General features: G+C 53.8%; 1 protein-coding gene across 1 annotated transcript in view; it reads left to right on the forward strand.

The window, feature by feature from the left end:
- The window catches only part of LOC106630639 (ryanodine receptor 1), a 143,921-nt gene that overhangs the window by 1,146 nt on the left and 130,508 nt on the right, over positions 1-12,267 (forward strand). Inside the window, 5 exon segments of the mRNA XM_074531811.1 lie at positions 3,708-3,827; positions 4,742-4,846; positions 10,914-10,988; positions 11,099-11,177; positions 12,069-12,181. Coding sequence (XP_074387912.1) covers positions 3,708-3,827; positions 4,742-4,846; positions 10,914-10,988; positions 11,099-11,177; positions 12,069-12,181 — 492 coding nt within the window.

Below are 12,267 nucleotides of genomic sequence, written 5' to 3' on the forward strand. Positions count from 1 at the left end.
ACTGGGAGAAATTGGGGGAGATACTGGGAGAACTGGGAGATACTGGGGATACTGGAGAGAGAAACTGGGAGATACTGAGGAGGAACTGGGATTAAGGTGGAAACTGGGAGAGCTGGGATGGGATACTGGGAGATGCTGGGTGAGAAACTGGGAGAAGTGGGAAAAACTGGGAGAACTGGGAGAGAAGGACTGGGAGTACTGGGACGGGATACTGGGGGGATTTGGGGAGCAGAACTGGGGATACTGGGAGAATTGGGATGGGAAACTGGGAGATAATGGGAGAGGAAACTGGGGGGATTGGGAGAGGAAACTGGGAGGACTGGGAGAGGAAACTGGGAGGACTGGGAATTACTGGGATGAACTTGGAGGAGGACTGGGAATTATGAGAGCTATTGGGGAGAGACTGGGGAGTGAAACTGGGGATACTGGGATGGACTGGGAGGAGAACTGGGGATACTGGGATGAACTGGGATGGACTGGGGAGTGAAACTGGGGATGGACTGGGAAAGGAAACGGGATACTGGGATGAACTGGGGTGGACTGGGGAGTGAAACTGGGGATACTGGGATGGACTGGGAAAGGAAACGGGATACTGGGATGAACTGGGGTGGACTGGGGAGTGAAATGAGACACTGGGATGAACTGGGAGGGGGATTGGGAGTACTGGATGAACTGGGGATACTGGGGAGGGAAACTGGGGAAACTAGGAAGGAAAACTGGGGATACTGGGATGAACTGGGATGAACTGGGAGGAGCCCTGGGATGGGGGGGTCACCCCACCCCTCCCCCCACCTGTCCCGGGCTCCCAAAAAAGCAACACCGGGGGGGGGGGAGGGGGAGCAGCTGCTGGGGGGGGAGGGGCGACACCAGATCCCCCCCCAGGGGGGTCGGGAAGGGGGGGGGGGATGGGGGGAGGGGCGTCCCAGTTGCTCTGTCCCAGTTTCTCCCAGTTTGGCCTCAAAATGAGACTGGAGGGGGGGAGGGGACAAAGGGGTGACCTTGGTGGGGGGGGGGGGGAATGCTGAGCTCACAGAATTTGGGGGATTTTTGGGGAGGGGGAAACTGAGTCACGGAGCCGCCCCCTCCCCCCCCCCCCCCAAATGGCATCCCCGGCCCGTGGGTGGAATCCGCCCCTCCCCCACCCCCCCAATTTCGGGGGGGGGGGGCCCCGAGTGATGGGAGCAGGTGGGGGAGGGGGAGGGGGAGCCCAACTCCTTCGGGGGGGGGGGGGAGGGGGGTCGTGACCCCCCCAAAAAAGGGTTTGGGGGTACCCAGGGGGGTCCTGACCCCCATCATAAAATTTGGGGACACCCAAGGGAGTCCTGACACCCCCAAAAAAGGGTTTGGGGGTACCCAGGGGGGTCCTGACCCCCATCATAAAATTTGGGGGTACCCAAGGGGGTCTTGACACCCCTAAAAAAGGGTTTGGGGGTACCCAGGGGGGTCCTGACCCTCCCCCATAAAATTTGGGGGCACCCAAGGGGGTCCTGACACCCCCAAAAAAGGGTTTGGGGGTACCCAGGAGGGTCCTGACCCCCCCATAAAATTTGGGGGTACCCAAGGGGTCCCGGTTTTGGGGTTCTGGGGGATATTTTGGGATTCTGTTTTTTTTGGGGGGGATATTTTGGGGGTTCTGGGGATATTTTGGATTTCTGGTGGATATTTTTGGGTTTAATTTTGGGCTGTCTTGGGATGATTTTGGGGTGCTGAACCCCGTTTTTCCCCAGGATGACGAGGTGGTCCTGCAGTGATTTTGGGGATATTTTGGGCTGTTTTGGGGTGCTGAACCCCGTTTTTTCCCCAGGATGACGAGGTGGTCCTGCAGTGATTTTGGGGATATTTTGGGGTACTTTGGGGCTGTTTTGGGGTGCTGAACCCCGTTTTTCCCCCAGGATGACGAGGTGGTCCTGCAGTGATTTTGGGGATATTTTGGGGTACTTTGGGGCTGTTTTGGGGTGCTGAACCCCGTTTTTTCCCCAGGATGACGAGGTGGTCCTGCAGTGATTTTGGGGATATTCTGGGGATATTTTGGGGATATTTTGGGGCTGTTTTGGGGTGCTGAACCCCGTTTTTTCCCCAGGATGACGAGGTGGTCCTGCAGTGATTTTGGGGATATTTTGGGGCTGTTTTGGGGTGCTGAACCCCAATTTTTCCCCAGGATGACGAGGTGGTCCTGCAGTGATTTTGGGGATATTTTGGGCTGTTTTGGGGTAATTTTGGGGTGCTGAACCCCGTTTTTTCCCCAGGATGACGAGGTGGTCCTGCAGTGATTTTGGGGATATTTTGGGGATATTTTGGGGATATTTTGGGCTGTTTTGGGGTGCTGAACCCCATTTTTTCCCCAGGATGATGAGGTGGTCCTGCAGTGATTTTGGGGATATTTTGGGGCTGTTTTGGGGTGCTGAACCCCGTTTTTTCCCCAGGATGACGAGGTGGTCCTGCAGTGATTTTGGGGATATTTTGGGCTGTTTTGGGGCTGTTTTGGGGTGCTGAACCCCGTTTTTTCCCCAGGATGATGAGGTGGTCCTGCAGTGATTTTGGGGATATTTTGGGGTACTTTGGGGCTGTTTTGGGGTGCTGAACCCCGTTTTTTCCCCAGGATGACGAGGTGGTCCTGCAGTGATTTTGGGGATATTTTGGGGCTGTTTTGGGGCTGTTTTGGGGTGCTGAACCCCGTTTTTCCCCCAGGATGACGAGGTGGTCCTGCAGTGATTTTGGGGATATTTTGGGGCTGTTTTGGGGTGCTGAACCCCGTTTCCCCCAGGATGACGAGGTGGTCCTGCAGTGATTTTGGGGATATTTTGGGGATATTTTGGGGTGATTTTGGGGTGCTGAACCCCCTTTTCCCCCAGGATGACGAGGTGGTCCTGCAGTGATTTTGGGGATATTTTGGGCTGTTTTGGGGCTGTTTTGGGGTGCTGAACCCCGTTTTTTCCCCAGGATGACAAGGTGGTCCTGCAGTGATTTTGGGGATATTTTGGGCTGTTTTGGGGTGCTGAACCCCGTTTTTTCCCCAGGATGACAAGGTGGTCCTGCAGTGATTTTGGGGATATTTTGGGGTCCTTTGGGGCTGTTTTGGGGTGCTGAACCCCGTTTTTCCCCAGGATGACAAGGTGGTCCTGCAGTGATTTTGGGGATATTTTGGGCTGTTTTGGGGTGCTGAACCCCGTTTTTTCCCCAGGATGACAAGGTGGTCCTGCAGTGATTTTGGGGATATTTTGGGGTCCTTTGGGGCTGTTTTGGGGTGCTGAACCCCGTTTTTCCCCAGGATGACAAGGTGGTCCTGCAGTGATTTTGGGGATATTTTGGGCTGTTTTGGGGTGCTGAACCCCGTTTTTTCCCCAGGATGACAAGGTGGTCCTGCAGTGATTTTGGGGATATTTTGGGGTCCTTTGGGGCTGTTTTGGGGTGCTGAACCCCGTTTTTCCCAGGATGACGAGGTGGTCCTGCAGTGATTTTGGGGATATTTTGGGGTGTTTTGGGGCTGTTTTGGGGTGCTGAACCCCATTTATCCCCCCAGGATGACGAGGTGGTCCTGCAGTGATTTTGGGGATATTTTGGGGATATTTTGGGCTGTTTTGGGGTACTGAACCCCAATTTTTCCCCAGGATGACGAGGTGGTCCTGCAGTGATTTTGGGGATATTTTGGGGATATTTTGGGGTACTTTGGGGTGATTTTGGGGTGCTGAACCCCGTTTTTTCCCCAGGATGACGAGGTGGTCCTGCAGTGCACCACGACGCTGCTGAAGGAGCAGCTCAAGCTCTGCCTGTCGGTCGAGGGCTTTGGGAACCGCCTGTGCTCCCTGGAGCCCACCTCCAACGCACAGGTGAGACCCCTCCCCACCTTCGGGGGGACCCCCAAAATCCAGGGGAACCCCCAAAATCTGGGGGAGGCTGTGGGGACCCCCAGAGACCCCAAAATTTGGGGGATATTGGGGATCTGAGGGAGGATTTAGGGGCTGGTACAGCCCAAAGCCCGCCTTCAATACACAGGTGAGACCCCTCCCCACCTTTGGGGGCACCCCCAAAATACTTTTTTATAATAATTTGTTGTATCTTATATACAAGATATGTAATATTAATTTTTTCATATTACTATTTATTTTGAACTACAATTTTTACATTATTATATGTATTATTTTGCTATTTTAATATATAATATATAACATCAACATATATAGCATGTAGCATATATGATATATTACATGCAATGTATAATATATAATACATAATATGTAATATATAATATGTAATTAATATGTAATATATAATATATAATATATAATATATAATATATAATATATAATATATAATATATAATATATAATATATAATATATATTTATTAAAATAGTAAAATAACAGAGTAGTACTGTTACTTTGCTATTTTGATATATAATGTATGCTATATAAATAAATTGTTTTTTTTTAATATAGCAAAGATTATATTTTAGGTGTTTATATTGAATCTAAATATGTTAGTGTATGCACATAATATATTTATATTAAAAGTAACTTATTAGTAACTAGTAATAATAATAATTAATAACAAAGAACATACTAACAATGATAACTTAAAAATACAAAAAAAAATTTGAATCTGAACAGAAAACACTGCCTCAAACACTTCAAACCCAACCTTAACTCTTCAAAAAGAAACCAAATCCAACATTTAGGGGTCCCCCATGACCCCTGACCCCCAGAATGTCCCCCCTGAGCCCTGCCCCCATTTCTGTGCCCAGAATGTGCCCCCCGACCTGGCCGTGTGCTGCTTCGTGCTGGAGCAGTCGCTGTCGGTGCGGGCGCTGCAGGAGATGCTGGCCAACAGCTCCGACATCGGCAGCGAGGTGGGTCTGGGGGCAACAGAGGGGATTTGGGGGCACTAGAGGTGGGTCTGGGGGCCCAGGGGGAATATGGGCAGCAACAGAGGGGATTTGAGGGGCACTAGAGGTGGGTCTGGGGGCCCAGGGGGAATATGGGGGGCACTAGATGTGGTTTGGGGTCCTTAAGAGGGGATTTGGGGGTCCCATGGGGCACTGGAGGTGATGTGGGGTCCTTAAGAGGGGATTTGGGGGGCAACAGAGGTGGGTCTGGGGTCCCACAAGGAATTTGGGAGGAACTAGAGGGGATTTGGGGGGCAACAGGGGGGATTTGGGGGGCACTAGAGGTGGGTCTGGGGGCCCAGGGGGCATCTGGGGGGCAACAGAGGGGATTTGGGGGCACTAGAGGGGATTTGGGGGGCACTAGAGGTGGGTCTGGGGGCCCACAGGGGATTTGGGGGGCACTAGAGGGGATTTGGGGGGCACTAGAGATGGGTCTGGGGGCCCACGGGGGATTTGGGGGGCAACAGAGGGGATTTGGGGGGCAACAGAGGGGATTTGGGGGCACTAGATGTGGTTTGGGGAGCACTAGAGGGGATTTGGGGGGCACTAGAGGTGGGTCTGGGGGCCCAGAGGGGATTTGGGGGGCAACAGAGGGGATTTGGGGGGCACTAGAGGTGGGTCTGGGGGCCCACGGGGGATTTGGGGGACAACAGAGGGGATTTGGGGGGCACTAGATGTGGTTTGGGGAGCACTAGATGGGATTTGAGGGGCACTAGAGGTGGGTCTGGGGGCCCACAGGGGATCTGGGGACTCCCCAAGGGGATTTGGGGGGCAACAGAGGGGATTTGGGGGGCAACAGAGGTGGGTCTGGGGACCAGGGGGGATTGGGGAGCACTAGATGTGGTTTGGGGGGCACTAGAGGTGGGTCTGGGGGCCCAGGGGGGATTGGGGGGCAACAGAGGGGATTTGGGGGCACTAGAGGTGGATCTGGGGGGCACTAGAGGAGATTTGGGGGGCACTAGAGGTGGGTCTGGGGGCCCAGGGAGGATTTGGGGGGCAACAGAGGGGATTTGGGGGCACTAGAGGTGGGTCTGGGGGCCGAGGGGGGATCTGGGGGAAAACAGAGGGGATTTGGGGGGCACTAGAGGTGGGTCTGGGGGCCCACGGGGGATTTGGGGGGCACTAGATGTGGTTTGGGGGGCACTAGAGGGGATTTGGGGGGCACTAGAGGTGGGTCTGGGGGCCCACGGGCCATTTGGGGGGCACTAGAGGAGATTTGGGGGGCACTAGAGGTGGGTCTGGGGGCCCACAGGGGATCTGGGGACTCCCCAAGGGGATTTGGGGGGCACTAGAGGTGGGTCTGGGGGCCCACGGGGGATTTGGGGGGCACTAGAGGTGGTTTGGGGGGCACTAGAGGGGATTTGGGGGGCACTAGAGGTGGTTTGGGGGGCACTAGAGGTGATTTGGGGTCCTTAAGAGGGGATTTGGGGGTCCCATGGGGCACTGGAGGTGATGTGGGGTCCTTAAGAGGGGATTTGGGGGGCTCTAGAGGTGGGTCTGGGGTCCCACAGGGCATTTGGGGACACCCTGAAGGGATTTGGGGGCCACTAGAGGGGATTTGAGGAGCCCTCGAGGTGGGTCTGGGGTCCCACAGAGGATTTGGGGGGCCCTCGAGGTGGGTCTGGGGTCCCAAAGAGGATTTGGGGGCCACTAGAGAGAATTTGAGGGGTTCTCGAGGTGGGTCTGGGGTCCCACAGAGCATTTTGGGGGCACTAGAGATGGTTTGGGGTCCCTGAGAGGGGATTTGGGGGGGCTTTAGGACCCTTGGGGGTTGTCGGGTGGGATTTGGGGATCTTGGAGGGGTTTTGGGGACACCTGAGGGGGTCCTGGAAGAGGTTTTGGGGCCATTTTTGGGGATTTAGGATCCTGCAGATCCTGAAAATTCTGGGGTTCCTTGGGGAGTTTTTGGGGTAATTCTGGGGTTCCTTGGGGAGTTTTTGGGGTAATTCTGGGGTTCCTTGGGGAGTTTTTGGGGTAATTCTGGGGTTCTTTGAGCAGTTTTTGGGGTAATCCTGGGGTTCCTTGGGGAATTTTGGGGGTAATTCTGGGGTTCCTTGGGGAATTTTTGGGGTAATTCTGGGGCTCCTTGGGGAGTTTTTGGGGTAATTCTGGGGTTCCTTGAGCAGTTTTTGGGGTAATTCTGGGGTTTTTTGAGCAGTTTTTGGGGTAATTCTGGGGTTCTTTGAGGAATTTTTGGGGTAATTCTGGGGTTCCTTGGGGAGTTTTTGGGGTAATTCTGGGGTTCCTTGAGGAGTTTTTGGGGTAATTCTGGGGTTCCTTGGGGAGTTTTTGGGGTAATTCTGGGGTTCCTTGAGGAATTTTTGGGGGTAATTCTGGGGTTCCTTGGGGAATTTTTGGGGTAATTCTGGGGCTCCTTTAGCAGTTTTTGGGGTAATTCTGGGGTTCCTTGAGGAGTTTTTGGGGTAATTCTGGGGTTCCTTGAGGAGGTTGTTGGGGTAATTCTGGGGTTCCTTGAGCAGTTTTTGGGGTAATTCTGGGGTTCTTTGAGCAGTTTTTGGGGTAATTCTGGGGTTCCTTGGGGAGTTTTTGGGTAATTCTGGGGGTTTTTGAGCAGTTTTTGGGGTAATTCTGGGGTTCCTTGGGGAATTTTTGGGGTAATTCTGGGGTTCTTTGAGGAATTTTTGGCGTAATTCTGGGGTTTTTTGAGCAGTTTTTGGGGTAATTCTGGGGTTCCTTGGGGAGTTTTTGGGGTAATTCTGGGGTTCTTTGAGCAGTTTTTGGGGTAATTCTGGGGTTCTTTGAGCAGTTTTTGGGATAATTCTGGGGTTCTTTGAGGAGTTTTTGGGGTAATTCTGGGGCTCTTTGAGCAGTTTTTGGGTAATTCTGGGGTTCCTTGAGCAGTTTTTGGGGTAATTCTGGGGTTTCTTGAGCAGTTTTTGGGTAATTCTGGGGTTCTTTGAGCAGTTTTTGGGGTAATTCTGGGGTTCCTTGGGGAGTTTTTGGGGTAATTCTGGGGTTCCTTGAGCAATTTTTGGGGTAATTCTGGGGCTCCTTGAGGAGGTTTTGGGGTAATTCTGGGGTTCCTTGAGGAGTTTTTGGGGTAATTCTGGGGTTCCTTGAGGAGTTTTTGGGGTAATTCTGGGGTTTTTTGAGCAGTTTTTGGGGTAATTCTGGGGTTCTTTGAGCAGTTTTTGGGGTAATTCTGGGGCTCCTTGGGGAGTTTTTGGGTAATTCTGGGGTTCCTTGAGGAGTTTTTGGGGTAATTCTGGGGTTCCTTGAGCAGTTTTTGGGGTAATTCTGGGGTTCCTTGGGGAGTTTTTGGGGTAATTCTGGGGTTCCTTGAGCAGTTTTTGGGGTAATTCTGGGGTTCTTTGAGCAGTTTTTGGGGTAATTCTGGGGTTCCTTGGGGAATTTTTGGGGTAATTCTGGGGCTCCTTGAGCAGTTTTTGGGGTAATTCTGGGGTTCCTTGAGCAGATTTGGGGTAATTCTGGGGTTCCTTGGGGAATTTTTGGGGTAATTCTGGGGTTCTCTGAGGAGGTTTTGGGGTAATTCTGGGGTTCTTTGAGGAATTTTTGGGGTAATTCTGGGGCTCCTTTAGCAGTTTTTTGGGTAATTCTGGGGTTCCTTGAGCAGTTTTTGGGGTCCTTTTTGGGGTGGGGGTTTTGGGGGGTCCCTGCTGTTTTTGGGGGGGGTCTCAGCCCCTCCGTGACCCCCCCACTCTTCTCTCCCCCCGCCCACCCAGGGGGTCGATCTGGATAAGTGGGTAGGTGCCACTGTGGTGTGGTGACCCCAAATCCTCATCCTCGCCTTCATCACACCCCTCCTTCTCCTCCTCCTCCTCCTCCTCCTCCTCCTCCTCACCCACCCCCCAAATTTTGGGGGGCTCTGCCCAATCCCGCATGGAGCCAGGGGTCCGGGTGTGCCCCCTCCCCCCCCAAATCCCATCCATCCACAGCCCCCCAAATTCCGCATGGACCCCAAAGTGTGAGCGCGGGGGGGAGGAGCATGGGGGGACCCCAAAAAGGGGGGGGACCCCAAAAATGGGGATCCCCAAAAAGGGGGGGACCCCAAAAATGGGGATCCCCAAAAAGGGGAAACTCCAAAAAAGGGGGATCCCAAATTCCCCCATGAGCATGGGGGGACCCCAAAAAGGGGGGACCCCAAAAATGGGGATCCCCAAAAAGGGGGGGACCCCAAAAATGGGGATCCCCAATAAGGGGAAACTCCAAAAAAGGGAGACCCCAAAAAGGGGATCCCAAATCCCCTCATGAGCATGGGGAGACCCCAAAAAGGGGGGGACCCCAAAAAGGGGGATCCCAAATCCCCCATGAGCATGGGGAGACCCCCGAAAAGGGGATCTCAAGAAAGGGGGGGACCCCAAAAAGGGGAGACCCCAAAAAGGGGGATCCCAAATTCCCCCATGAACATGGGGAGACCCCAAAAAGGGGGGGATCCCAAAAAGGGGATCCCAAAAAATTGGGGTGCCAGATTTGGGGTGACCCCGAAATTTGGGATCCCAATTTGGGGTAACTCCAAAAAGGGGATCCCAAATCCACTCGAGGGGACCCCAAAAAGGATCCCAAATCCAGTGGGGATCCCAAAAAACTGGAGACCCAGACATGGGGTGACCCCAAAATTTGGGATCCCAACTTGGGGGAATCCTCAATATGGGAGTGACCCCGAAATTTGGGATCCCAGTTTTGGGGAATCCCTATAGGAGGGATCCCAAATCCATTGGGGATCCCAAAAAATCGGAGACCCAGAAATGGGGTGACCCCAAAATTTGGGATCCCAACTTGGGGGAAACCTCAATATGGGGGTGACCCCAAAATTTAGGGGAAACCTCAATATGGGGGTGACCCCAAAATTTAGGATCCCAATTTGGGGGTGACCCCAAAATTTAGGATCCCAATTTGGGGGAAACCTCAATATAAGAGGGGGCCCCCATAAAGGGAGACCTTCAATATTAAGGGGATCCCAAAAGTGGGACCCCCAAATTTGTGGGGATTTCAATGGGGTGACCCCAAAATTGGGGATCTTGATAAGGGGTGACCCCAATTGGGAGTGGGACCCTGAAATTGGGGACCCCAATGTCAGGGGAGTCCTCAATTTGGGGGGGATCTCACCATGAGGGGGACCCCGAAATGAGGGGGGGTCCGAGGCACAGTGCACCCCAAAACAAGGGGGGTGCAATGCACAGGAGACCCCAACACGGGGAGACCCCCAAATGGGGGGACCCCAAAACAAAGGGAGACCCCAAAACAAGGGGGGGACTCCAAAATAAGGGAGACACCCAAAATAATGAGGAGACCCCAAAACAAGGGGGAGGACCCCAAAACTAAGGGGAGACCCCAAAATGGAGGGACCCCAAAACAAGGGGGAGTCCCTAAAACAATGGAGGATCAATTCACAGGAGACCCCAACACGGGGGGACCCCAAAATGGGGAGACCCCAAAACAAGGGGGAGACCCCAAAACAAGGGGGCTGCAATGCACAGGAGACCCCAACACAGGGGGACCCCAAAATGGAGGGACCCCAAAACAAAGGGAGACCCCAAAACAAGGGGGGACTCCAAAATAAGGGAGAGACCCAAAATAATGGGGAGACCCCAAAACAAGGGGGAGGACCCCAAAACTAAGGGGAGACCCCAAAATGGAGGGACCCCAAAAAACAAGGGGGAGTCCCTAAAACAATGGAGGATCAATTCACAGGAGACCCCAACACGGGGGGACCCCAAAATGGGGAGACCCCAAAACAAGGGTGAGACCCCAAAACAAGGGGGCTGCAATGCACAGGAGACCCCAACACGGGGGGGACCCCAAAATGGGGAGACCCCAAAACAAGGGGGAGTCCCTAAAACAATGGAGGATCAATTCACAGGAGACCCCAACACGGGGGGACCCCAAAATGGGGAGACCCCAAAACAATGAGGCAGGGATGCACAAGGAGCTGTATCTGAAACACAGAGCCCACAGGGATTTTTTTGGGGGTTCAAGGGTTTTTTGGGGGGTCCAGGAGGCCTCAGGGGATTTTGGGGTCCCCTCCTTGACCCCCCCTGTGCCCCCCAAGTCCTCTCAGGGCGGGGGACACCGGACGCTGCTCTACGGCCACGCCATCCTGCTGAGGCACTCGCACAGCGGCATGGTGAGTCTGGGGGGCTCTGGGGGGTTTGGGGGGGGCCGTGAGGGTTTTGGGGTGCTCGGGGGGGGTTTTGGGGACCCCCAATAACCCCGTGTGTGTCCCCCACCCCACAGTACCTGTGCTGCCTGACCACGTCCCGCTCGGTCACCGACAAGCTGGCCTTCGACGTGGGGCTGCAGAAGGATGCGGCGGGTAAAGGGGGACCCCGAGGGGTTTTGGGGTTCGCCCAGGTGGGAGGGTTGGGTTTGGGGTGCTTTGGGGTTTTGGGGTGCTGATTTGGGGTGTTTTGGGGTGCTGATTTGGGGTGTTTTGGGGTTTTGGGGTGTTTTGGCGTTCTGATTTGGGGGGTTTTGGGTGCTGATTTGGGGTGTTTTGGGGTTCTGATTTGGGGTGTTTCGGGGTGCTGATTTGGGGTGCTTTGGGGTGCTGATTTGGGGTGTTTTGGGGTGTTTTGGGTGCTGATTTGGGGTGTTTTGGGGTGCTGATTTGGGGTGTTTTGGGGTGTTTTGGGTGCTGATTTGGGGTGTTTTGGCTGCTGATTTGGGTGCTGATTTTGGGTGTTTTGGGTGCTGATTTTGGGTGTTTTGGGTGCTGATTTGGGGTGTTTTGTGGTGTTTTGGGGTTCTGATTTGGGGGGTTTTGGGGTGCTGATTTGGGGTGTTTTGTGGTGTTTTGGGTGCTGTTTTGGGGTGTTTTGGGTGCTGATTTGGGGTGCTGATTCGGGGTGTTTTGGGTGCTGATTTTGGGTGCTGATTTGGGGTGCTGATTTGGGGTGTTTTGGGTGCTGATTTGGGGTGTTTTGTGGTGTTTTGGGGTGGTGTTTTGGGGTGCTGATTTGGGGTGTTTTGGGTGCTGATTTGGGGTGTTTTGGGGTGTTTTGGGTGCTGATTTGGGGTGCTGATTTGGGGTGTTTTGGGTGCTGATTTGGGGTGTTTTGGGTGTTTTGGGTGCTGATTTGGGGTGTTTTGGGGTGTTTTGGGTGCTGATTTGGGGTTTTTTAGGGTGCTGATTTGGGTGCTGATTTAGGGTGCTGATTTGGGGTGTTTTGGGGTGTTTTGGGTGCTGATTTGGGGTGCCCCCCAGGTGAGGCGTGCTGGTGGACGATGCACCCGGCGTCCAAACAGCGCTCGGAGGGGGAGAAGGTTCGGGTGGGAGACGACCTGATCCTGGTCAGCGTGTCCTCAGAGAGATACCTGGTGAGAGGGGACACCTGGGGACACCTGGGGACACCTGGGGACACCTGGGGACATGAGGGGACACCTGGGGACATGGGGGGACACAG

The sequence above is a fragment of the Zonotrichia albicollis genome, chromosome 39 (genome assembly GCF_047830755.1).
Source record: "Zonotrichia albicollis isolate bZonAlb1 chromosome 39, bZonAlb1.hap1, whole genome shotgun sequence".
Taxonomy (NCBI): domain Eukaryota; kingdom Metazoa; phylum Chordata; class Aves; order Passeriformes; family Passerellidae; genus Zonotrichia; species Zonotrichia albicollis.